The sequence below is a fragment of the Notolepis coatsorum genome, assembly GCF_963971535.1.
Source record: "Notolepis coatsorum genome assembly, chromosome: 16".
NCBI lineage: Eukaryota > Metazoa > Chordata > Actinopteri > Aulopiformes > Paralepididae > Notolepis > Notolepis coatsorum.
The window spans coordinates 4,635,083-4,662,666 of NC_140180.1; the positions used below are offsets into that span (position 1 = coordinate 4,635,083).

The 27,584-nt window shown below is 43.2% G+C and overlaps 4 protein-coding genes across 4 annotated transcripts in view; all 4 read left to right on the forward strand.

Moving 5' to 3' along the window:
- Window positions 1-13,366, forward strand: part of LOC311242449 (protocadherin alpha-C2-like) — a gene marked incomplete at both ends in the record, with an annotated part of 81,914 nt that extends 68,548 nt beyond the window's left edge. The window contains 2 exons of the mRNA XM_084331412.1: window positions 12,376-13,078; window positions 13,349-13,366. Of these exons, the coding sequence (XP_084187538.1) occupies window positions 12,376-13,078; window positions 13,349-13,366 (721 nt within the window). The remainder of the gene's footprint in view (window positions 1-12,375; window positions 13,079-13,348) is intronic.
- A 1,765-nt stretch (window positions 13,367-15,131) lies between these two features.
- On the forward strand, window positions 15,132-17,561 carry LOC311242450 (protocadherin alpha-8-like; the record flags this gene model as incomplete). Its single annotated transcript, XM_084331413.1, has 1 exon — window positions 15,132-17,561. One exon carries the CDS (start codon window positions 15,132-15,134, stop codon window positions 17,559-17,561), a length of 2,430 nt encoding a protein of 809 aa, XP_084187539.1.
- Window positions 17,562-18,888: 1,327 nt separating this feature from the next.
- LOC311242328 (protocadherin alpha-8-like) lies at window positions 18,889-21,285 on the forward strand (the record flags this gene model as incomplete). Its single annotated transcript, XM_084331277.1, has 1 exon — window positions 18,889-21,285. The coding sequence occupies one exon, from the start codon at window positions 18,889-18,891 to the stop codon at window positions 21,283-21,285; it is 2,397 nt and encodes a 798-aa protein (XP_084187403.1).
- Window positions 21,286-22,392: 1,107 nt separating this feature from the next.
- On the forward strand, window positions 22,393-26,976 carry LOC311242451 (protocadherin alpha-8-like; the record flags this gene model as incomplete). The annotated part of the gene is made up of 2 exons (XM_084331414.1): window positions 22,393-24,771; window positions 26,944-26,976. The coding sequence occupies 2 exons, from the start codon at window positions 22,393-22,395 to the stop codon at window positions 26,974-26,976; spliced, it is 2,412 nt and encodes an 803-aa protein (XP_084187540.1).
- Window positions 26,977-27,584: the final 608 nt, after the last annotated feature.

The window sequence follows — 27,584 nt, forward strand, 5'->3', positions numbered from 1 at the left end:
AGGTTAACCTTTCACTACCACACTACAGAAGGTTAACCTTTCACTACCACACTACAGAAGGTTAACCTTTCACTACCACACTACAGAAGGTTAACCTTTCACTACCACACTACAGACGGTTAACCTTTCACTACCACACTACAGAAGGTTAACCCTTTCACTACCACACTACAGAAGGTTAACCTTTCACTACCACACTACAGAAGGTTAACCTTTCACTACCACACTACAGAAGGTTAACCTTTCACTACCACCCTACAGAAGGTTAACCTTTCACTACCATACTACAGAAGGTTAACCTTTCACTACCACACTACAGACAGTTAACCTTTCACTACCACACTACAGAAGGTTAACATTTCACTACCACACTACAGAAGGTTAACCTTTCACTACCACACTACAGAAGGTTAACCCTTTCACTACCACACTACAGAAGGTTAACATTTCACTACCACACTACAGAAGGTTAACCTTTCACTACCACACTACAGACGGTTAACCTTTCACTACCACACTACAGAAGGTTAACCCTTTCACTACCACACTACAGAAGGTTAACATTTCACTACCACACTACAGAAGGTTAACCTTTCACTACCACACTACAGAAGGTTAACCTTTCACTGCCACACTACAGAAGGTTAACCTTTCACTACCACACTACAGAAGGTTAACCTTTCACTACCACACTACAGAAGGTTAACCTTTCACTACCACACTACAGAAGGTTAACCTTTCACTACCACACTACAGAAGGTTAACCTTTCACTACCACACTACAGACGGTTAACCTTTCACTACCACACTACAGAAGGTTAACCTTTCACTACCACACTACAGAAGGTTAACCTTTCACTACCACACTACAGAAGGTTAACCCTTCACTACCACCCTACAGAAGGTTAACCTTTCACTACCACACTACAGAAGGTTAACCTTTCACTACCACACTACAGACGGTTAACCTTTCACTACCACACTACAGAAGGTTAACCTTTCACTACCACACTACAGAAGGTTAACCTTTCACTACCACACTACAGAAGGTTAACCTTTCACTACCACCCTACAGAAGGTTAACCTTTCACTACCACACTACAGAAGGTTAACCTTTCACTACCACACTACAGACAGTTAACCTTTCACTACCACACTACAGAATGTTAACCCTTTCACTACCACACTACAGAAGGTTAACCTTTCACTACCACACTACAGAAGGTTAACACTTTCACTACCACACTACAGAAGGTTAACACTTTCACTACCACACTACAGAAGGTTAACCTTTCACTACCACACTACAGAAGGTTAACACTTTCACTACCACACTACAGGTTAACCGTTCACTACCACACTACAGAAGGTTAACCTTTCACTACCACACTACAGAAGGTTAACATTTCACTACCACACTACAGAAGGTTAACCTTTCACTACCACACTACAGAAGGTTAACCTTTCACTACCACACTACAGAAGGTTAACATTTCACTACCACACTACAGAAGGTTAACCCTTTCACTACCACACTACATACGGTTAACCTTTCACTACCACACTACAGACGGTTAACCTTCTGTAGTGTGATTGTGAATGGGTTAACCCTTTGTCGTGTGGCAGTGAAATGGTTAACCGACGCTCTTCGACTCTCATGGTATTGCTCACGACAGACAGACGGGCAGACTAACGGGGAGGCATGTTGTTAGCTCACCGCTGCTTTCATCACGCACCATTTATCTGTGTTCGGGGACCAAACACTGTGTATCTTTGTATATATATCCAGCGTTTATCCGCCATCAATTATTCACAATTTATTCGCCATTAATAATTAGCGCATTTGATTACCATGGCCTCCGGAGATGGAAACTCTCATCAAAAGCAAATGAGAATGGGGGGATAGGATTGTTGCCTGGTTTATTATATGATTTTAAAGAAATCTGCGGAGTCATTGCTGTGTGTGTGTACAGTATATGTGTGTATAGTATGTGTGTATGCGTGTATGTGTGTGTGTGTATATATATATATATATATATGTGTGTGTGTGTGTGTGTGTGTGTGTGTGTGTGTGTGTGTGTGTGTGTGTGTGTGTGCGCGTGTGCGTGCGTGCGTGTGTGTGTGTGTGTGTCGGTGTGTGTGTGTGTGTGTGTGTGTGTCGATGCCTACACATTACGACTACACAAGATCATTCACCGTTTCCACATGAGCGCGGCTCTCTGCTAATAGCTTCATCACTGACGGCTCTGCGGAGGCCTACAGCGCGGCAGCGGGAACAGGAAGTGATGCGTCGGCTCGGTGACATCAGCGTGTTTCTCACTCTGTCGCACTGTCAGCTCAAGTTTCAAGTTGTGTTTTATTTGTCACACATAATAAGGTACAGTACAGTGAAATGCTTGGTTCTGTATGAGCCTCCTGAGATTGTATATAGAAGCTACTGACCAGGCTCTCCATGTGGGTTAGTGTTGTATATAGAGGCTACTGACCAGGCTCTCCATGTGGGTTAGTGTTGTATATAGAGGCTACTGACCAGGCTCTCCATGTGGGTTAGTGTTGTATATAGAGGAGCTACTGACCAGGCTCTCCATGTGGGTTAGTGTTGTATATAGAGGCTACTGACCAGGCTCTCCATGTGGGTTAGTGTTGTATATAGAGGCTACTGACCAGGCTCTCCATGTGGGTTAGTGTTGTATATAGAGGCTACTGACCAGGCTCTCCATGTGGGTTAGTGTTGTATATAGAGGAGCTACTGACCAGGCTCTCCATGTGGGTTAGTGTTGTATATAGAGGAGCTACTGACCAGGCTCTCCATGTGGGTTAGTGTTGTATATAGAGGCTACTGACCAGGCTCTCCATGTGGGTTAGTGTTGTATATAGAGGAGCTACTGACCAGGCTCTCCATGTGGGTTAGTGTTGTATATAGAGGCTACTGACCAGGCTCTCCATGTGGGTTAGTGTTGTATATAGAGGAGCTACTGACCAGGCTCTCCATGTGGGTTAGTGTTGTATATAGAGGCTACTGACCAGGCTCTCCATGTGGGTTAGTGTTGTATATAGAGGAGCTACTGACCAGGCTCTCCATGTGGGTTAGTGTTGTATATAGAGGAGCTACTGACCAGGCTCTCCATGTGGGTTAGTGTTGTATATAGAGGAGCTACTGACCAGGCTCTCCATGTGGGTTAGTGTTGTATATAGAGGAGCTACTGACCAGGCTCTCCATGTGGGTTAGTGTTGTATATAGAGGCTACTGACCAGGCTCTCCATGTGGGTTAGTGTTGTATATAGAGGAGCTACTGACCGGGCTCTCCGTGTGGGTTAGTGTTGTATATAGAGGAGCTACTGACCAGGCTCTCCATGTGGGTTAGTGTTGTATATAGAGGAGCTACTGACCAGGCTCTCCATGTGGGTTAGTGTTGTATATAGAGGAGCTACTGACCAGGCTCTCCATGTGGGTTAGTGTTGTATATAGAGGAGCTACTGACCAGGCTCTCCATGTGGGTTAGTGTTGTATATAGAGGAGCTACTGACCAGGCTCTCCATGTGGGTTAGTGTTGTATATAGAGGAGCTACTGACCAGGCTCTCCATGGGGGTTAGTGTTGTATATAGAGGAGCTACTGACCAGGCTCTCCATGTGGGTTAGTGTTGTATATAGAGGAGCTACTGACCAGGCTATCCATGTGGGTTAGTGTTGTATATAGAGGAGCTACTGACCAGGCCCTCCATGTGGGTTAGTGTTGTATATAGAGGCTACTGACCAGGCTCTCCATGTGGGTTAGTGTTGTATATAGAGGAGCTACTGACCAGGCTCTCCATGTGGGTTAGTTAGTGTTGTATATAGAGGAGCTACTGACCAGGCTCTCCATGTGGGTTAGTTAGTGTTGTATATAGAGGAGCTACTGACCAGGCTCTCCATGTGGGTTAGTGTTGTATATAGAGGAGCTACTGACCAGGCTCTCCATGTGGGTTAGTGTTGTATATAGAGGAGCTACTGACCAGGCTCTCCATGTGGGTTAGTGTTGTATATAGAGGAGCTACTGACCAGGCTCTCCATGTGGGTTAGTGTTGTATATAGAGGAGCTACTGACCAGGCTCTCCATGTGGGTTAGTGTTGTATATAGAGGAGCTACTGACCAGGCTCTCCATGTGGGTTAGTGTTGTATATAGAGGAGCTACTGACCAGGGCTCTCCATGTGGGTTAGTGTTGTGAGAGAAAATGGTGGTTTTTCAATGTATGTGATGTATAGATTGGGGAGAGATGACAGCTAAAATGGTAGATCGAAATGTGCATGGAAGCAGGAGACAGTGATATTGACGGTGGTGGAACCAGTGGTTTCACAGGCACAGGCCGCATCAGTGAGGGTTTTGTTATGCATTCCTTGGAAGAACATCTGAGATAAGACGGAGTGTCTCCCAGAGAGGGAGAGCGGTTCACAGTGAATGAAAGTTTATTAGTGTTAAAGGTTATGCAGTTGTCATGACAACACGTCGCATGACAACCAGAAGGCGGGGCCGTCGTTGCGACGACGAACATCTATGAGTCGAACGGTGTTTCCGGGTGGAAGCCAGACGATAATCTGACCGAGAGCGAGTAGGACTGAGATCACACAGAGGACTCTCTCTCTCCTCTTATCACGAGAGAGGGGGGGGGGGGGGAGGAGGAAGAATGCCACGACATCATTAGCTTCGGCTAACACGAGGAGGGTTCAGGCTAACGACTAGGCCTGACCACTATTGGACTGAATAACAAAAGGACAATTCTGAACACACCGAGAGATCATTAGAATAGACTCTTCAAGGACGATACAATTTGATAACATCTGATAACATCTGATTATGAGGTTCTGTTTATAGCAATAAAACAACGCTTCTCCTCATAAGGTCGAAGTGTCGAATTCTTACGGAAGTGGAGAAGTATTATGGTTTATGGATTGCACTAACGGGGGAAGATAAGGATCTTATCTACCAGTATCGGAGACGTCAGGACCATTAAAAGTACACAACGCAGAGGAATTGGATGGAGAGCCAAACAGACGAAGACGTGATACTGGCCAGTTTGATCAGAATCTTACAGTTGTATATAGAGGCTACTGACCAGGGCTCTCCATGTGGGTTAGTGTTGTATATAGAGGAGCTACTGACCAGGCTCTCCATGTGGGTTAGTGTTGTATATAGAGGAGCTACTGACCAGGCTCTCCATGTGGGTTAGTGTTGTATATAGAGGCTACTGACCAGGCTCTCCATGTGGGTTGTATATAGCGATGGACTCCCAATGCCACTGGAGGGTAAATGGGTCATGTGTTACTTAGCGGCTCTCGTGGAATTGTCGCCATAGCTTATGGTTTTAATTTCTTGGAGAGCCGCTGCGATGGTGGATCCAGTGCCGCCTGTGTTTATATCCCACGCTTTATATCATAGCCGGCCTGGACACACGCGCGTGTGTGTGTGTGTGTGTGTGTGTGTGTGTGTGTGTGTGTGTGTGTGTGTGTGTGTGCGTGTGTGTGTGTGTGTGTGTGTGTGTGTGTGTGTGTGTGTGTGTGTGTGTGTGTGTGTGTGTGTGTGTGTGTGTGTGTGTGTGTGTGTGTGTGTGTGTGTGTGTGTGTGTGTGTGTGTGTGTGTGTGTGTGTGTGACCTACAGGATGGGCTCACGGTGTGTGTCAGCTGACGGCCACACACCACCGGGGATCTGAACCGGATGAACGTGAAGCTGCCTCGGTGTCGCGTTATAAAAGGCAATTCTCTGGATTTATGACGTTTAGTGATGCACGATATATCGGCCGCCGATATAATATCGGCCGATATGGCAATTTTTTTATACATCGGTATCGGTCCGATATCAAGATAGGGCAGATATTAAAAAAAAAAAAAAAAAAAAAAGTTTTTTTTTTTTTTTTTTTTTTACATGTTTTGGCCTTAAATAGTTTCAAAATATCAGTAATTTCTGAAAATAAGTTACAAAAGTAAAAAAAAGTATGCGTTTTGGAAAATAGCTCTTTATTTGATTATCATAAAAAAGTGTTTTCTATACAGAGATATCGACATCGGTAAATATCGGTATCGGCCAGAACAGCAATATTAATATCGGTTATCGGTATCGGCCACAATTTTCACATCGGTGCATCACTAATGACGTTTATATTATAATAATGTGATATATCTTCTGAGGTGTGTGGGTGTAGAACATACAGGCCTGGGGAGATGTTTTTCAGCTTTTTTTGGTCAACGCAGGACCTTCTGGCCACGCAGGACCGACAGAGGAGAGAGGGTGAAACGGGGGGAGAAGAGGGGAAGCCATGCGGCACATGGCCACCGGATCGGGGAATAATCGAACCCGAGGGGGGGCGACCGCTTCGCGACTCAGCAGCGCGCTATGCGGTGTGGTGTGCTACTGGAGCGCCCCCCCCCCCCCCCCCCCGAGGCCCGGGGAGATGTTTTGTCTGTGTGAGTGAGTGTTTGTTTGACTGATGGATTGAAGTCAGACAGACTCGCTCGGCCTCCTTCAGCCCAGTAACGTTAGTAACGTATCTAAGGCTGACCTACACATAAAAGTATGACTCACTAAAGCTCCAGTCATCTACCGTCTAGCTCTGGGAGACCAGGTGGCGGTCTTCATATGACTCGGCGTGCGCGTGTGTGTGCGTGTGTGTGTGCGTGTGCGTGTGTGTGTGTGTGCGTGTGTGTGTGTGTGTGTGTGTGTGTGTGTGTGTGTGTGTGTGTGTGTGTGTGTGTGTGTACGTGTGTACGTGAGCGTATACGTGCATTTCAGGGTCAGTTTCTGAGGGCTACTATTTCGCTGTCACCCACTTTGACCTAGAACCTCTCGGCTCAGGTCGTCCCAGCGGAGCTATTATTGTTATTGGGTTGAAGGGGGGGGGGGGGGGGGGATTATGACTCTGAATGTGATGATTATTAATATTTCAAATCATGTTTTCCCAGTGAATGGAAATAGGACAGGAGCCTGGCTGCAGCGAGGGCCTAATCCCAGGATTACAAACTGGGGAACGTTCATAAAAGCTCATAACTGCGTCTCCATGGAGATGCAGGGTAAACAACATAACTGCGGTCTCCATGGAGATGCAGGGTAAACAACATCATAACTGCGGTCTCCATGGAGATGCAGGGTAAACAACATCATAACTGCGGTCTCCATGGAGATGCAGGGTCAAACAACATCATAACTGCTGTCTCCATGGAGATGCAGGGTAAACAACATCATAACTGTGGTCTCCATGGAGATGCAGGGTCAAACAACATCATAACTGTGGTCTCCATGGAGATGCAGGGTCAAACAACATCATAACTGCGGTCTCCATGGAGATGCAGGGTAAACAACATCATAACTGTGGTCTCCATGGAGATGCAGGGTCAAACAACATCATAACTGCGGTCTCCATGGAGATGCAGGGTCAAACATCATCATAACTGCGGTCTCCATGGAGATGCAGGGTCAACAACATCATAACTGCGGTCTCCATGGAGATGCAGGGTCAAACATCATAAACACCCAGCATGGCAGGGTTGTGACATCTAGCCTCTGTTTCTCTGTCTGTCTCTCCTTCATGTCTCTCTGTCTGTCTGTCTCTCTCTTGTGTCTCTTGTCTCTCTCTCTTGTGTCTCTGTCTCTCTTTCCCTCTTGTCTCTCTCTCTTGTGTCTCTGTCTCTCTTTCCCTCTTCTCTCTCTGTCTGTATCTCTCTCTTGTCTATGTCTGTCTCTCTCTCTCTCTCTTGTTTCTCTGCCTGTCTCTCTCTCTTGTTTCTCTCTCTCTTGTTTATCTGTCTCTCTCTCTCTCTTGTTTCTCTGCCTGTCTCTCTCTCTTGTTTCTCTCTCTCTTGTTTATCTGCCTCTCTCTCTCTTCTTTCTCTCTCTCTGCCTCCTGCCTCCTGCCCCCTGCCCCCTGCCTCCTGCCCCCTCCCTCCTGCCCCCTGCCCCCTGCCTCCTGCCTCCTGCCCCCTGCCCCCTGCCCCCTGCCCCCTGCCCCCTGCCTCCTGCCTCCTGCCCCCTGGCTGCACGTGGGTCCACATCTCTACACCTGGTCGTTACACAGCAGTGCCCTGTGAGGGAAGCATGGTGGCCCCTCTGTGGCCGTGAGCAGAGTACAATACTGTACAGGACCCTGTGGGACCTAGTTGTTATATATCCCTGAAATATATATATATCTGGGGAGACGGAGAGAACGAGACATGGAAGACAAGGAGAGACACAACGCGAGTGTAGTGTGAGTGTAGAGAGAGAGAGAGAGAGAGAGAGTGAGAGAGAGAGAGAGAGAGAGAGAGAGAGAGAGAGAGAGAGAGAGAGAGAGAGAGAGAGAGAGAGAGAGAGAGATGAAACTCTGACCTGATGTATAGGTTTGTACGCCTGTTCACACACGTGCACAATGCATAGTACATGAATATACGTATCAAGTACAGTATATGGTATTTAAAAAATCATAGAAGCCACAGTGGGACGGTAACATCGGGTGCACGCTTTCCTCCAGACCACCTTACAGTGCTGTGTGTGTGTTCAGATTGGTCAGTGTGATGACTCTTTGATTGGTCAGTGTGATGACTCTTTGATTGGTCAGTGTGATGACACTTTGATTGGTCAGTGTGATGACTCTTTGATTGGTCAGTGTGATGACTCTTTGATTGGTCAGTGTGGTGACTCTTTGATTGGTCAGTGTGATGACTCTTTGATTGGTCAGTGTGATGACACTTTGATTGGTCAGTGTGATGACTCTTTGATTGGTCAGTGTGATGACACTTTGATTGGTCAGTGTGATGACTCTTTGATTGGTCAGTGTGGTGACTCTTTGATTGGTCAGTGTGATGACACTTTGATTGGTCAGTGTGATGACACTTTGATTGGTCAGTGTGATGACACTTTGATTGCTCAGTGTTATAATACTTTGATTGGTCAGTGTGATGACACTTTGATTGGTCAGTGTGATGACACTTTGATTGCTCAGTGTTATAATACTTTGATTGGTCAGTGTGATTACACTTTGATTGCTCAGTGTTATAATACTTTGATTGGTCAGTGTGATGACACTTTGATTGCTCAGTGTTATAATACTTTGATTGGTCAGTGTGATGACACTTTGATTGCTCAGTGTTATAATACTTTGATTGGTCAGTGTGATGACACTTTGATTGGTCAGTGTGGTGACTCTTTGATTGGTCAGTGTGATGACACTTTGATTGGTCAGTGTGATGACACTTTGATTGGTCAGTGTGATGACACTTTGATTGCTCAGTGTTATAATACTTTGATTGGTCAGTGTGATGACACTTTGATTGGTCAGTGTGATGACACTTTGATTGCTCAGTGTTATAATACTTTGATTGGTCAGTGTGATGACACTTTGATTGGCTGGCTAATGCCAGGCTTGTGATACTGTCAGTTTAAATGTGTCTCAAAGGCCACCAGCCAGAGGCCCTTATTATGGTCTCAGTCCAGGCCCTTCACACAGACTCTTAGGCTACTTACTTTCATGCCATTGGCCTAAGAAGATGTGCAGAGCATTCATGGGTGTGGTGTGCGGAGTGGGCTAATGTCTAATGTATGTCTTTTGTCCCTGTTCTGTCCTGTTTTGTCCTGAATGTATAGAAATGCAGCTGTTTGATATCATGTCTTAAATTGCCCCTTGCGGGACTAATAACGTTTTTTGAATTGAATTGAATTGAATTGAATAATTGTTCAGGGGGAAGGAGAGAGATACTGCAGTGTGTGCAGGTCCAGACATGTCTGGGGCCCTGAAAACACCCTCAAACATGTGAGAGTGTGTGTGTGTGTAGATAGATAGATAGATAGATAGATAAGATAGATAGATAGATAGAGAGAGAGAGAGAGAGAGAGAGAGAGAGAGAGAGAGAGAGAGAGAGAGAGAGAGAGAGAGAGAGAGAGAGAGAGAGAGAGAGAGAGAGAGAGATAGATAGATAGATAGATAGATAGATAGATAGATAGATAGATAGATAGATAGATAGATAGATAGATAGATAGATAGATATAGAGAGGGAGATTACACCTCATCACCAACACACTGTGTTGGGTCGCTGTCCATGGTCCTGATATGGCTATTCTATTAAATGCTTTAGGAAAGCCCAAGAGAGTAATTGGCAAAGGTAAATAAAACATTCTCACCTGTGTGTGTGTGTGTGTCTGGAGTGGGGGGGGGGGGGGGGTAAATTCATACTTAACCTAATCATGGAGATTGAATTGAATGCGGTAGGCATTCAAAGGGAAAGTACATTTCCGTTTACTCGTGTTCCTTGGCGCTGTCCATGGTGCTGAAATACAGAGCACCCTATATTTTCGAGTGAAAGTCAAGATAACCTTAATATTACGTGGTATCAACAGAAGAGTGTGTTTATATTGCCAGTGGATGAGGCTCCTTTGATATAAAGGAGCTCTAGAAGCTACAGTGATATTCACAACCCTTGCTGTACATCAGCACGTTCGCCACTAGGCGCCGCTGTTGATCCATTGGAGTGAAACGCTGCTCTCTGGCACGTCGGAGGCCCCTCCCGTTTTCACATGATAGGGACAGTTACTCGGGCTTTGTTACAAAGAGACGGAGAAACGAGAGAGGGAGGACATATTTATATTTTATCGTCTGTGTTTGAATCTCAGTTCGATATATAGTTCCCTTGAACCTTGGATTACCTTGATTCTGCTTGGTAATTTGGATCTATGCTTCGCTCACGTCGGATGGAATCATGTCTTTACCGAGTGGAAGGAGCTCTATTGTGACCTATCTGGTGCTTGTGCTGCTGGAGTGTTACTGGGAAGCGGTGTCGGGGCAGCTCTCCTACTCCGTGTCAGAGGAGCTAAACCCGGGGACTTCTGTTGGAAACATCGCTAAGGATCTAAACCTCAACGTCCAGGAGCTGGAGTCCCGTATGTTTCAGATTGTTACCGGATCAAAGAGGAAATACTTCGAGGTAAATCTGAAGACTGGCGTTCTGTATGTCAACGAGAGGATAGACCGAGAGGCGCTTTGTGCGAAGGCTCCGAAATGTATGGTCACCGTAGAGGCCGTGATAAACAACCCGCTTAAGCTTTACCGAATCGAGATCAATATCTTAGATGTTAATGATAACTACCCGTCTTTCATTGCTAAATCACAAAGCATAGATATTGCTGAAAGTACGTTACCCGGGGCTAGGTTTCCTATATTGCAAGCCTATGACACAGACGTAGGAAAGAATGGGATAAATACATATAAAATCAGTTCTAATGAGCATTTCTCATTACCGGTGAGCAAAGCAGGGGAGAGTGTATCCACCGAGCTAGTGTTACAGAAAGCTTTAGACCGAGAAAAGGAGCCAGTGATCAAACTTACTGTAACGGCAGTCGATGGGGGAACTCCCCCGAAATCTGGCACTTCAGAAATTATAATTCACGTTTTAGACATTAACGATAATCCTCCGGTGTTTGCAAACACATTGTACAAATCTCGTATCTTTGAAAACGCCCCCATTGGAACAACTTTGTTAACTTTAAATGCAACCGACTTAGATGACGGACCAAACAAAGAAATCATATATAAGCTCAGTGCAAAAGAGCAGGATCACATTTTGGAGATCTTTCAGTTAGACCCACACACGGGCACGATAACAATTATAGGTAATGTGGACTTTGAGGAACACCCCGCATTTGAGATTCGAGCAGAAGCGAGAGACCAAGGTCAGCCGCCGATGTCCGCTCATTGTAAAGTGCTGGTAGAGGTGGTGGACCTCAATGACAACGCTCCCGAGATCACTGTGACGTCACTCGTCCGCACAGTGAAAGAGGACACTAAAGTAGGAAACGCTATTGCTCTTGTCTCTGTCCTCGATAGAGATGGAGGCAAGAACGGTGAAGTAAAATGCGTCATCACGACTAAAGTCCCTTTCAGATTAGAGACGAACTATAAAAACTACTATTCACTCGTTGTTGACGGGCCTCTCGACAGAGAGAGTATATCTCAGTATAATATAACCATCACAGCTACAGATGAAGGGACCCCGCCTCTCTCCAGCACCAGTGTTGTTACTGTACACGTTTCTGATGTTAATGATAACGCTCCTCGCTTCTCAGAACCTGTGATTAATGTTTACTTAAAAGAGAACAGTCCAGTCGGAGCAATTATTAAAACAGTATCTGCAGTTGATGCTGATGTAAATGAAAATGGCCAGGTGAGATATTCATTTCTAAACAGTAACAGTAACTCATTGCCTCTGTCTACAATGGTGAATATTAACTCAGAGACAGGAGATCTAGTCAGTCTGCAGTCTTTTAACTTCGAGGAGTTAAACACGTTCCAGTTTAAAGTTCAGGCCACAGACTCTGGTGTTCCTCCGCTCAGCAGCAACGTGACTGTGAACGTTTTTATCCTGGATGAGAATGACAACAGTCCCGGGATTCTCGCGCCCTATTCTGAGCACAGCTCTGTTAACAGTGAGAACATTCCCTATTCTGCTGAAGCGGGCTACTTTGTGGCCAAGATCAGGGCTGTAGACGCAGACTCTGGCTACAATGCGCTGCTTTCTTATCACATCTCTGAGCCCAAAGGATTAAACCTCTTCCGAATCGGAACCAGCACCGGAGAAATCAGGACTAAGAGGAGAATGAGTGACAATGACCTGAAATCTCACCCGTTGGTGGTGTCGGTTTCTGATAATGGAGAACCCTCCCTGTCAGCGACTGTGTCTATTGATGTAGTGGTGGTTGAAGACACAGGTGACATCCAGACTCAATTCAGACATGTACCGATAAAGGAGGAGAGCTTCTCTTCTTTTAACCTGTATCTGCTGATCGCCATCGCCTCGGTGTCAGTGATCTTTCTACTGAGCCTCATCAGTTTAATAGCTGTCAAATGCCACAGGACAGACAGTTTCAGCAGGTACAGCGCCCCAATGATCACCACCCACCCTGACGGGAGCTGGTCTTACTCTAAATCTACTCAGCAGTATGACGTGTGTTTCAGCTCAGACACACTGAAGAGTGACGTAGTGGTTTTCCCCGCGCCGTATCCACCTGTAGATGCAGAGCTGATCAGTATTAATGGAGGAGACACTTATTATAACCGGACTCAGACGTTACCCAACAATGATAAGGTAAGGAATTTATTGTAATTATATTTAATTTGAAAACATTTATGTTGGCCAGTTATCATTGTTCCTGTTCGGAATGGTTCGAATGGATTATGTTGAACGTGGAGCGAAATCTAATTTAATTATATTTTGCATTATGCACTACTAGCAGTATATTTTACAGCAACAAGTATTTATTTTGTTACAATCCATTTTTCTCAAAACGTCATTGTTATGTTGTCCATACCAATGAAAGTGACATGTTTCTCTGTCCGTGGTCCTGAAAACCACCAGTTGGCTTTTCCAACTTGAAATTGTACTTGAGATTGTATCTGAATTGGGCGGCTAGGTGGTGTAGTGGGCAAGGCACTCGCCACCAGTGTGGAGACGCTAGGATTCGCGTGTTCGAATCCAGCTCTCCACATTGTTTTTCAGTTTAGCTGGTCGTTCATACTAATACACATTGGCCGTATTACGGGGAGGGAAAACTGAAGGGTGGGGATCGAACGTTGTGAACAAGCGACTCCTACAAGTCGGTTGGTGCGCCTGCGCAGTAGAATCAGGAAGTGTCGGGGGCAGCGTGAGCCTCCCACGCGTTACTCCTCGACACTAGAGATCGAGCTGCGCAGGTGAAAAGATGCGACTGCTGTTACCTCAAGTACCGGAGGGGACTTGTGCTATGTATGACTTAGTCCACATTGCAGCCGGCTTGTGGGAGGCAAGAAACAGCGTTCGTGACAGGGGAGGGTTGAATTGGATGATACGAAATTGGGATGGGAGAAAAATATAGAAAAATGGGAGAAAAAGTGGATAAAAAAAAAAAGAGATTGTATCTGAATTAGGACTACTGTCATTTCACAGTCTGGAGTTCAGGAATAGGCACTTTTTTCAGTTCTATATAGACATTGTCAGTTGAATACCGTTGTTATGGGAAAAGCGTGGGCCAAAGTGGATTTCCGGTCAGCTATTGATAACGAATAAATGTTTTATTTATAAACGCCTTTATTTAAGTTTGCCAGTTATCATTGTTCCTGTTCTGAATGGTTCGAATGGGTTATGTTGAACGTGGAGCGAAATATCTTTTCATAAATTATATTTTGCATTATGCGTTAGCAGTATATTTTACAGGCTATTGAATTTGCTACAAATATTTGTTTGTTACAATCCATTTCTCAAAACCTTGTCATGTTGTCCACACCAATGACTGATATATTTTCTCTGTCCATGGTCCTGAAAACCAACAGTTGGCTATTCAAACTGGAAATTGTTCTCGAGATGGTATCTGGATTATGGCTATACTGTCATTTCACAATCTTGAGTTCTGGAGTTCATTCTACTTTAAATAGTTTCTCAGTTCTATATAGACATTGTGAGTTGTATTCCGTTGTTAGGGGAACAGCTTGGGCCAAAGTGTATTTCCTGTCAGCTATTGATAGCAAACACTGCAAAAGGAAATCATCTTGGGCCCTTATAATGTTTCTGTTGTCACATTTGAAAAGGTCTATAGATTTGTTCTACTTGTTATAAAGTATGTACAAACACGTGATTAATTAGACTATACCTTTATCACTTGCATTTTACAATTTAATGTACCAAAGAGTTGGACTCTGTCCATGGTGCTGAAACGCATAGCAGTCATTTTATATCATTGTGTATCGTTGTAAAGCAAACTTTCTATAGGTAATGCTATTGTGCCTAAGAAGCATTTGTATTTGAAATATTTAAGCCTAACTATCTTCTATTTCAGTAAAAGATTTGACATAACTTTACAATGTTGAATGAAATCACATATTTGAGACATGGTTTTAAATAAGTGTAGTACATTCAAATCACCACGTGGCGACACTGTAGACCATAACATAGAGATCTTCTCCTCGGAGGCTCGAGACCACTCCCAGATTCAGAGGATGATGATGATGATGATGTTTCTCTGGGCTTTGTTACAAAGAGACGCAGAGCGAGGCAGTACGGACTGTTGGATGATCTCCGTTTGCTTTATGATTCGATAGTGTTTTAAAAATACATTTATATTTGGATTATTTGACAGAAATAGTTTACGTGGATCTATGTTTTGCTCATGTCGGATGGAATCATGTCTTTACCGAGTGGAAGGAGCTCTATTGTGACATATCTGGTGCTTGTGCTGCTGGAGTGTTACTGGGAAGCGGTGTCGGGGCAGCTCTCCTACTCCGTGTCAGAGGAGCTAAACCCGGGGACTTCTGTTGGAAATATCGCTAAGGATCTAAACCTCAACGTCCAGGAGCTGGAGTCTCGTATGTTTCAGATTGTTACCGGATCAAAGAGAAAATACTTCGAGGTAAATCTGAAGACTGGCGTTCTGTACGTCAATGAGAGGATAGACAGAGAGGAGCTTTGTGCAGAGGAAGACAAATGTACAGTCAGCGTAGAGGCCGTGATAAACAACCCATTGAAGCTTTACCGTTTAGAGATCAATATCCTCGATGTAAATGATAATGCGCCGTTTTTCACAGAAAAATCACAAACTATAGACATAGCAGAGAATACTTTACCGGGAATAAAATTCGCTTTGTCAGAGGTAGTCGATGCAGACGTTGGGAAGAATAAGGTTAATACGTTCAAAGTTTCACCAAATGAATATTTCACTCTGGCTACAATCAAAGGAGAGGAAAGCATATCAGCTGAATTAGTTTTACAGAAAGCTTTAGACCGAGAGAAACAGCCGTTGATTCAACTCACTTTGACTGCGATCGACGGAGGACTCCCACCTAGATCTGGTACGTCTCAATTAACTATCCATGTTTTAGATGCTAATGATAACCCACCCGTATTTAGCAGCTCACTGTATAAAACTCGAATTCTGGAAAACATGGCCATCGGTACGAAGGTGATTACTCTAAATGCAAGCGACGCAGATGAAGGTGTAAACGGTGAGATTGTGTATTCACTCCGAAGTAAGGGACAGGACCGTATATTGGACGTTTTTCAAATTGACGCAGACACTGGGACAATTACAGTTAAGGGTCATGTCAATTTCGAGCAAAATGCTGCCTTCGAAATTCGAGCAGAAGCGAGTGACAAAGGCCAACCCCCGATGTCCGCTCATTGTAAAGTGCTGGTAGAGGTGGTGGACCTCAATGACAACGCTCCCGAGATCACTGTGACGTCACTACTAAACACAGTGAAGGAGGATTCTAAAGTAGGCACTGCTATTGCTCTTGTGTCAGTCCTCGATAAAGATGGAGGCAAAAATGGCGAAATCAGAAGTGAGATTATAAATAAGGTCCCGTTCAAATTGGAGACAAACTATAAGAACTATTATTCACTCGTTGTTGACGGGCCTCTAGACAGAGAGAGTATTTCTCAGTATAATATAACCATCACAGCTACAGATGAAGGGACCCCGCCTCTCTCCAGCACCAGTGTTGTTACTGTACACGTTTCTGATGTTAATGATAATGCACCTCGCTTCTCAGAACCCGTTATTAATGTTTATTTAAAAGAGAACAGTCCAGTCGGAGCAATTATTAAAACTGTAACTGCAGTTGATGATGACGTTAATGAAAATGGCCAGGTGAGATATTCATTTCTAAACAGTAACAGTAACTCATTGCCTCTGTCTACAATGGTGAATATTAACTCAGAGACAGGAGATCTAGTCAGTCTGCAGTCTTTTAACTTCGAGGAGTTAAACACGTTCCAGTTCAAAGTTCAGGCCACAGACTCTGGTGTTCCTCCGCTCAGCAGCAACGTGACTGTGAACGTTTTTATCCTGGATGAGAATGACAACAGTCCCGGGATTCTCGCGCCCTATTCTGAGCACAGCTCTGTTAACAGTGAGAACATTCCCTATTCTGCTGAAGCGGGCTACTTTGTGGCCAAGATCAGGGCTGTAGACGCAGACTCTGGCTATAATGCGCTGCTTTCTTATCACATCTCTGAGCCCAAAGGATTAAACCTCTTCAGAATCGGAACCAGCACCGGAGAAATCAGGACTAAGAGGAGAATGAGTGACAATGACCTGAAATCTCACCCGTTGGTGGTGTCGGTTTCTGATAATGGAGAACCCTCCCTGTCAGCGACTGTGTCTATTGATGTAGTGGTGGTTGAAGACACAGGTGACATCCAGACTCAATTCAGACATGTACCGATAAAGGAGGAGAGCTTCTCTTCTTTTAACCTGTATCTGCTGATCGCCATCGCCTCGGTGTCAGTGATCTTTCTACTGAGCCTCATCAGTTTAATAGCTGTCAAATGCCACAGGACAGACAGTTTCAGCAGGTACAGCGCCCCAATGATCACCACCCACCCTGACGGGAGCTGGTCTTACTCTAAATCTACCCAGCAGTATGACGTGTGTTTCAGCTCAGACACACTGAAGAGTGACGTAGTGGTTTTCCCCGCGCCGTATCCACCTGTAGATGCGGAGCTGATCAGTATTAATGGAGGAGACACTTATTATAACCGGACTCAGACGTTACCAAACAATGATAAGGTAAGGAATTTATCGAAATTATATTTCATATGAAAACATTTATGTTGGCCAGTTATCATTGTTCCTTTTCCAAATGGTTAGAATGGGTTGAACGTGGAGCAAAATATATTTTCGTAAATTATATTTTGCATTATTAGTAGTATATTTTACACGCTATTTATTATGCAACAAATATTTGTTTGTTACAATCCATTTCTGAAAACGTCATTATCTTGTCCATACCAATGGCAGTGACGTGTTTCTCTATCCATGGTCCTGAAAACCACGGTTGGTTATTCAAACTGGAAATCTTCCTCGAGATGGTATCTGAATTAGGACTACTGTAATTTCACAGTCTGGAGTTCTGGAGTTCATTCTACCTTAATAGGCTAGTTTTTCAGTTATATATAGACATTGTCAGTTGAGTTGCGTTGCTAGGAGAACAACTTCAGCCAAAGTGTATTTCCGGTCAGCTATTGATAGCAAACACTGCAATGGGAAATAATCTTGGGACCAGAATGTTTCTGTTGTCACGTTTGAAAACATCTATACAATTTGTTCTACTTGTTTTAAATTATGTAACATTTTCAAAACAAATAAATAAATGTTATTATTTAGGCTATACTCTTATGATTTGCGACAGTGGCTCTGGAGGTAGAGTAGTCGCCTGGTAATCCGGAGGTTCCCTGTTCGATTCCCGCACCTCCTGGCCAGCCTGTCGAAGTGTCCTTGAGCAAGACACTTAACCCCTAACTGCTCCTGATGAGCAGGTTGGCACCTTGCATGGTGGTGTGTGAATGTCTGAGTGAATGCGTGAAATATGAGGAACACAATTTTAAAGCGCTTTGGATAAAAGTGCTAAATAAATGCACCATTTACCATTTTACAATGTAATGTACCAAATAGTTGTACTCTGTCCATGGTGCTGAAACGCATAGAGGTCATTTTATAGCCTTCTTTTCTATAGGTAATTGTATTGTGCCTATGAAAACTTTGTATTTGGAAATGTTAAGCACAAAATAGTTGTACTTCTTTTATTATATTATTTTGACAGCACTTTTCAATGTTTATTGAATTAACATTTTTGAGACATGGTTTTAAATAAGTGTAGTTCATTCGAATCACCACATGGCGACACTGTAGACCATAACATAGAGATCTTCTCTTCGGAGGCTCGAGACCACTCCCAGATTCAGAGGATGATGATGATGATGTTTCTCAGGGCTTTGTTACAAAGAGACGCAGAACGAGGCAGTACGGACTGTTGGATGATCTCCGTTTGCTTTGTGATTCGATAGTGTTTAAAAAATACATTTACATTTGGATTATTTGACAGAAATCGTATACGTGGATCTATGTTTTGCTCACGTCGGATGGAATCATGTCTTTACCGAGTGGAAGGAGCTCTATTGTGACATATCTGGTGCTTGTGCTGCTGGAGTGTTACTGGGAAGCGGTGTCGGGGCAGCTCTCCTACTCCGTGTCAGAGGAGCTAAACCCGGGGACTTCTGTTGGAAATATCGCTAAGGATCTAAACCTCAACGTCCAGGAGTTGGAGTCCCGTATGTTTCAGATTGTTACCGGATCAAAGAGGAAATACTTCGAGGTAAATCTGAAGACTGGCGTTCTGTACGTCAACGAGAGGATAGACCGAGAGGAGCTTTGCGCCGATGACAAAACATGCTCCCTAAGCGTCGAGGCTGTTATTAATGACCCCTTGAAACTATACCGAATTGAAATCAACATCTTAGATGTGAACGATAACTCTCCGACCTTTCTAACCAGGGCGCAGATTATCAATATAACGGAGAGTACGTTAGCAGGGGTTGAATTCCCATTACAGTTGGCTCATGATGCAGATGTAGGTAAGAACACCGTAAGCGCCTACAAGCTCAGCCCAAATGAATATTTTTCTCTCTCGAGCCAGAAAGGAGGTAGTGTGTCTGCGGAGTTAGTGCTGCAGAAAGCTTTAGACCGAGAGAAGCAGTCTGTGATCAAACTCACACTGACCGCCGTTGATGGGGGGAGTCCTGCCAAATCTGGTAGTATGACTATTATTGTAAATGTACTGGACGTTAACGATAACACTCCGGTTTTCAGTCAAACGTTGTATAAAGCCAGCGTTTATGAGAATGCACCCCACGGCACGTCTATCATAACGCTGAATGCTACGGATTTAGACATAGGTCCAAATGGAGAAATATTCTATTCCTTCAGTGAGGTGGGGAGGGGGAAGATGTCAAATCTGTTTTCGATTGATGCCAAAACGGGGACTGTCACAAACAAAGGGGATATAGATTTTGAAGAAAATAATGCCTTTGAGATTAGAGTCCAAGCAAGCGACGGGGCTCCGTCGCCAATGACCTCTCACGCAAAACTATTGATCGAGGTTTTGGACGTTAATGACAATGTCCCGGAAATCTCCGTCACGTCTCTAACGAACAGAGTGAGAGAGGACGCAAAGGCTGGTACCGCCCTGGCTCTTATCTCAGTCCTCGACAAAGACGGAGGAAAGAACGGAATAGTGCATTGTCAAATAAAGAACGAGGTGCCGTTCAAATTAGAATCTAATTATAAAAACTATTATTCACTCGTTGTTGACGGGCCTCTAGACAGAGAGAGTATTTCTCAGTACAACGTCACCATCACAGCTACAGATGAAGGGACCCCGCCTCTCTCCAGCACCAGTGTTGTTACTGTACACGTTTCTGATGTTAATGATAATGCACCTCGCTTCTCAGAACCCGTTATTAATGTTTATTTAAAAGAGAACAGTCCCGTTGGAGCAATTATTAAAACTGTATCTGCAGTTGATGCTGACGTTAATGAAAATGGCCAGGTGAGATATTCATTTGTAAACAGTAACAGTAACTCATTGCCTCTGTCTACAATGGTGAATATCAACTCAGAGACAGGAGATCTAGTCAGTCTGCAGTCTTTTAACTTCGAGGAGTTAAACACGTTCCAGTTTAAAGTTCAGGCCACAGACTCTGGTGTTCCTCCGCTCAGCAGCAACGTGACTGTGAAAGTTTTTATCCTGGATGAGAATGACAACAGTCCTGGGATTCTCGCACCCTATTCTGAGCACAGCTCTGTTAACAGTGAGAACATTCCCTATTCTGCTGAAGCGGGCTACTTTGTGGCCAAGATCAGGGCTGTAGACGCAGACTCTGGCTACAATGCGCTGCTTTCTTATCACATCTCTGAGCCCAAAGGATTAAACCTCTTCAGAATCGGAACCAGCACCGGAGAAATCAGGACTAAGAGGCGAATGAGTGACAATGACCTGAAATCTCACCCGTTGGTGGTGTCGGTTTCTGATAATGGAGAACCCTCCCTGTCAGCGACTGTGTCTATTGATGTAGTGGTGGTTGAAGACACAGGTGACATCCAGACTCAATTCAGACATGTACCGATAAAGGAGGAGAGCTTCTCTTCTTTTAACCTGTATCTGCTGATCGCCATCGCCTCGGTGTCAGTGATCTTTCTACTGAGCCTCATCAGTTTAATAGCTGTAAAATGCCACAGGACAGACAGTTTCAGCAGGTACAGCGCCCCAATGATCACCACCCACCCTGACGGGAGCTGGTCTTACTCTAAATCTACTCAGCAGTATGACGTGTGTTTCAGCTCAGACACACTGAAGAGTGACGTAGTGGTTTTCCCCGCGCCGTATCCACCTGTAGATGCGGAGCTGATCAGTATTAATGGAGGAGACACTTATTATAACCGGACTCAGACGTTACCAAACAATGATAAGGTAAGGAATTTATCGTAATTATTTTTCATATGAAAACATTTATGTTTGCCAGTTATCATTGTTCCTTTTCCCAATGGTTCGAATGGGTTATGTTGAAAGTGGAGCGAAATATCTTTTCGTAAATTAGATTTTGCATTATGCGTTACTAGTAGTATATTTTACAGGCTATTTAATATGCAACAAATATTCGTTTGTTACAATCAATTTCTCAAAACGTTATTATGTTGTCCACACCAATGATGGCGATATATTTTCTCTGTACATGGTGCTGAAAACCAACAGTTGGCTATTCAAACTGGAAATTGTTCTTGAGATGGTATCTGGATTATGGCTATACTGTAATTTCAAAATCTGGAGTTCTGTAGTTCATTCTACCTTAAATAGTTTCTCAGTTCTATATAGACATTGTGAGTTGTATTCCGTTGTTAGGGGAACAGCTTGGGCCAAAGTGTATTTCCTGTCAGCTATTGATAGCAAACACTGCAAAAGGAAATCATCTTGGGCCCTTATAATGTTTCTGTTGTCATGTTTGAAAAGTTCTATGCATTTTCTTCTACTTGTTATAAAGTATGTACAAACACGTGATTATTTAGACTATACCTTTATCACTTGCATTTTACAATTTATTGTACCAAAGAGTCGGACTCTGTCCATGGTGCTGAAAGGCATAGCAGTCATTTTATATCATTGTGTATCGTTGTAAAGCAAACTTTCTATAGGTAATGCTATTGTGCCTAAGAAGCATTTGTATTTGAAATATGTAAGCCTAACTATCTTCTATTTCAGTAAAAGATTTGACATAACTTTACAATGTTGAATGAAATCACATATTTGAGACATGGTTTTAAATAAGTGTAGTACATTCAAATCACCACATGGCGACACTGTAGACCATAACATAGAGATCTTCTCTTCGGAGGCTCGAGACCACTCCCAGATTCAGAGGATGATGATGATGTTTCTCTGGGCTTTGTTACAAAGAGACGCAGAACGAGGCAGTACGGACTGTTGGATGATCTCCGTTTGCTTTATGATTCAATAGTGTTTTAAAAATACATTTATATTTGGATTATTTGACAGAAATCGTTTACGTGGATCTATGTTTTGCTCACGTCGGATGGAATCATGTCTTTACCGAGTGGACGGAGCTCTATTGTGACATATCTGGTGCTTGTGCTGCTGGAGTGTTACTGGGAAGCGGTGTCGGGGCAGCTCTCCTACTCCGTGTCAGAGGAGCTAAACCCGGGGACTTCTGTTGGAAATATCGCTAAGGATCTAAACCTCAACGTCCAGGAGTTGGAGTCCCGTATGTTTCAGATTGTTACCGGATCAAAGAGGAAATACTTCGAGGTAAATCTGAAGACTGGTGTTCTGTTCGTCAACGAGAGAATAGACCGAGAGGAGCTTTGTGCGAAGGTAGCCAAATGTACAGTCAGTGTAGAGGCCGTGATAAACAACCCTTTAAAGCTTTACCGAATTAAAGTAGATATTACAGATTCAAATGATAATGCACCGACATTTACAACCAAATCACAACATTTGGATATTGTAGAGACCACATTACCAGGAGCGAAATTCGCTTTATCTGAAGCATCAGACGCAGATGTTGGTAAAAACGGAGTCAGTACATACAGGTTAAGTCCTAATGAACATTTCTCACTTGCGGTGCACAAAGGAGATACTGTTTATGCTGAATTAGTGCTACAGAAATCTTTAGATCGTGAGAAACAGCCCGTTATTAACCTTACACTCACTGCTGTAGATGGAGGTTCTCCCCCGAAGTCCGGCACCTCACAGCTTGTTATTAATGTTTTAGATATTAATGATAACCTACCGATATTCAGTCAATCTCTATATAAGACTAGAGTAATTGAAAACACTCTGCCTGGCACAACGGTAATTACTATGAGTGCCAGCGATCTAGATGACGGCCTGAACGGTGAAATTGTATATTCTCTCAGAAGCAAAGATCAAGACCACATACTGGATGTATTTGAAATCGACCCTCAGACTGGTGTTATCACAGTAAAGGGCAATATTGACTTTGAAGAATGGAAAGCTTTTGAGATCCGTGTAGAGGCGAGTGACAAAGGCCAACCGCCGATGTCCGCTCATTGTAAAGTGCTGGTAGAGGTGGTGGACCTCAATGACAACGCTCCTGAGATCACTGTGACGTCACTACTAAACACAGTGAGGGAGGATTCTAAAGTAGGCACTGCTATTGCTCTGGTTTCAGTCCTGGATAAAGACGGAGGCACAAATGGATTAGTGAAATGTGGTATTGTAAATAAGGTCCCTTTCAAATTAGAATCAAACTATGAAAACTATTATTCACTCGTTGTTGACGGGCCTCTAGACAGAGAGAGTATATCTCAGTACAACGTCACCATCACAGCTACAGATGAAGGGACCCCGCCTCTCTCCAGCACCAGTGTTGTTACTGTACACGTTTCTGATGTCAATGATAACGCTCCTCGCTTCTCTGAACCCGTTATTAATGTTTATTTAAAAGAGAACAGTCCAGTCGGAGCAATTATTAAAACTGTAACTGCAGTTGATGCTGACGTTAATGAAAATGGCCAGGTGAGATATTCATTACTAAACAGTAACACTAACTCATTGCCTCTGTCTACAATGGTGAATATTAACTCAGAGACAGGAGATCTAGTCAGTCTGCAGTCTTTTAACTTTGAGGAGTTAAACACGTTCCAGTTTAAAGTTCAGGCCACAGACTCTGGTGTTCCTCCGCTCAGCAGCAACGTGACTGTGAACGTTTTTATCCTGGATGAGAATGACAACAGTCCCGGGATTCTCGCGCCCTATTCTGAGCACAGCTCTGTTAACAGTGAGAACATCCCCTATTCTGCTGAAGCGGGCTACTTTGTGGCCAAGATCAGGGCTGTAGATGCAGACTCTGGCTACAATGCGCTGCTTTCTTATCACATCTCTGAGCCCAAAGGATTAAACCTCTTCCGAATCGGAACCAGCACCGGAGAAATCAGGACTAAGAGGCGAATGAGTGACAATGACCTGAAATCTCACCCGTTGGTGGTGTCGGTTTCTGATAATGGAGAACCCTCCCTGTCAGCGACTGTGTCTATTGATGTAGTGGTGGTTGAAGACACAGGTGACATCCAGACTCAATTCAGACATGTACCGATAAAGGAGGAGAGCTTCTCTTCTTTTAACCTGTATCTGCTGATCGCCATCGCCTCGGTGTCAGTGATCTTTCTACTGAGCCTCATCAGTTTAATAGCTGTCAAATGCCACAGGACAGACAGTTTCAGCAGGTACAGCGCCCCAATGATCACCACCCACCCTGACGGGAGCTGGTCTTACTCTACATCTACTCAGCAGTATGACGTGTGTTTCAGCTCAGACACACTGAAGAGTGACGTAGTGGTTTTCCCTGCGCCGTATCCGCCTGTAGATGCGGAGCTGATCAGTATTAATGGAGGAGACACTTATTATAACCGGACTCAGACTTTACCAAATTCAGGACAGGTAAGTCATTTTGAATATTACATTAAGGTGCTAATGTGGAGCTTTCGTATTCCATCTGTATTTTACGTTATGCCTAAATAAAGTGGATTGATTGATTGGTTGGTTGGTTGGTTGGTTGGTTGGTTGGTTGGTTGGTTGGTTGGTTGGTTGGTTGGTTGTTTTGTTTGTTGGTCGGCTGCATGGCAGGTTGTTTGTTTGGTTGGCTGATTGATTAATTGATTGATTGATTGATTGATTGATTGATTCAATTAAATAAAATAGAACACACTCATTGACATATCACATTTGAAATAATCAGGATAGCTCAACAAACTCATATTAGACAGGCAGCAAAAATTAAACATAGCATACATCTGAAAAGTAGGCTACTGCAAACAGTTACACATACCAATGAGGGTATATCATTCCTTCTCTGTCCATGGTCCTGAACTCAACAGCAATGATATGGGACATTATCAGTAGGGCTGATGTAATTTCATTTTACTTTTGAAAGTAGGTCACAGCTTATGCAGACATCTTTTCCCTCACTTTTAAATATATATTTCTCATCTTGCTTCTTTCTGGTGCAACAGCCTTATATATAGCCTACTTTTTTCATAGGCATTTCTTATTGCAGTGTAAAAAAGGTTTTACTCTGTCCATGGTGCTGAAACAAATTGTTATGTTTCTATGAAGTTCTGTAGGCACTCGTACACCTACTGTGAATTGTACCTAAATTGCACCTCGTCCCATTTCTCCATTTCTGCCTTGCACTATATAGTATTGTATATTAGTACACTGCACAGTATTGTATATTGTATGGTAACTACGTCTATTCTGCATCGAACATTGTACATATGTCTAAACTGAACACTGTGACCTCATTTTTTTTACTTCTAATTTTACTATGTTATTTTATTTCATACTTATCTTGTCTTGCACAGTCTCTGGAGCGCAACAGTAAGAAGCATTTTGTATAAAAGTATTCTGTACTTCTGTATGACAACTATTAAAGAAACTTGAAACTTGAAACTTGTTACATCTATACACTATAGAATAAAAATAGTTAATTTTAAAATGTTGTATTGGCTATTGATCACTGTGGGTGATTACATTGAGAGAGGTTCATTTCATCACTGATTCCAGTTGTCAAACAGACATCATGAATGGTGTCTTTAGCTTGTTTTGGCCACTGAGACGTGTACAGTTTACATCCTCTTTTCATTGGATTCCATTGGATTCCCAATTTCCAGTTCCCCTGTCCGTGGTTCTGAAAGTAAGAGCAGTCCTATTGGACATGTCCTTTGCTGAGATCTGAATTACAATGTTTTGCGTCTCTTATAATTTAAAAAAAATTAATCAAACGTCCGACGATCTTTGTATAGATCCATGTCTTGTATAGATCAGTCATACAGACTGTTTATGTTTGCCTGTAGATGCGGAGCTGATGAGTATTAATGGAGGAGACACTTTTTATAACCGGACTCAGACTTTACCAAACAATGATAAGGTAAGGAATTTATCGTAATTATATTTCATATGAAAACATTTATGTTTGCCAGTTATTATTGTTCCTTTTCCGAATGGGTTATGTTGAACGTGGAGCGAAATATCTTTTCATAAATAATATTTTGCATTATGCGTTACTAGTAGTATATTTTACAGGCTATTTATTATGCAACAAATATTAGTTTGTTACAATCCATTTCTCAAAACGTCATTATCTTGTCCATACCAATGATGGTGAAGTGTTTCTCTGTCCATGGTCCTGAAAACCACCAGTTGGTTATTCAAACTGGAAATCCTCCTCGAGATGGTATCTGAATTAGGACTACTGTCATTTCACAGTCTGGAGTTCTGGAGTTCATTCTACCTTAATAGGCTAGTTTTCCAGTTATATATAGACATTGTGAGTTGAGTTCTGTTGCTAGGAGAACAACTTCAGCCAAAGTGTATTTCAGGTCAGCTATTGATAGCAAACACTGCAATGGGAAATAATCTTGGGACCAGAATGTTTCTGTTGTCACGTTTGAAAACGTCTATACAATTTGTTCTACTCGCTTTAAATTATGTAACATTTAAAAAATAAATAAATAAACGTGATTATTTAGGCTATACTCTTATGATTTGCGACAGTGGCTAGAGAGGTAGAGCAGTCGTCTGGTAATCCGGAGGTTCCCTGTTCGATTCCAGCACCTCCTGGCCAGCATGTCGAAGTGTCCTTGAGCAAGACACTTAACCCCTAACTGCTCCTGATGATCAGGTTGGCACCTTGCATGGTTGCCTCTGCTGTCATGTGTGAATGTGTGAGTGAATGGGTAAAATGTGAGGAACAAAATTGTAAAGCGCTTTGGATAAAAGTGGTAAATAAGTGCACCATTTAGCATTTTACAATGTAATGTACCAAATAGTCGTACTCTGTCCATGGTGCTGAAACGCATAGAAGTCATTTTATAGGTAATTGTATTGTGCCTATGAAAACTTTGTATTTGGAAATGTTAAGCACAAAATAGCTGTACTTCTTTTATTATTTTGACAGCACTTTTCAATGTAAATACAATTTGAGACATGGTTTTAAATAAGTGTAGTTCATTCAAATCACCACATGGCGACACTGTAGACCATAACATTGAGATCTTCTCTTCGGAGGCTCGAGACCACTCCCAGATTCAGAGGATGATGATGATGATGTTTCTCTGGGCTTTGTTACAAAGAGACGCAGAACGAGGCAGTACGGACTGTTGGATGATCTCCGTTTGCTTTATGATTCGATAGTGTTTTAAAAATACATTTATATTTGGATTATTTGACATAAATTGTTTACGTGGATCTAT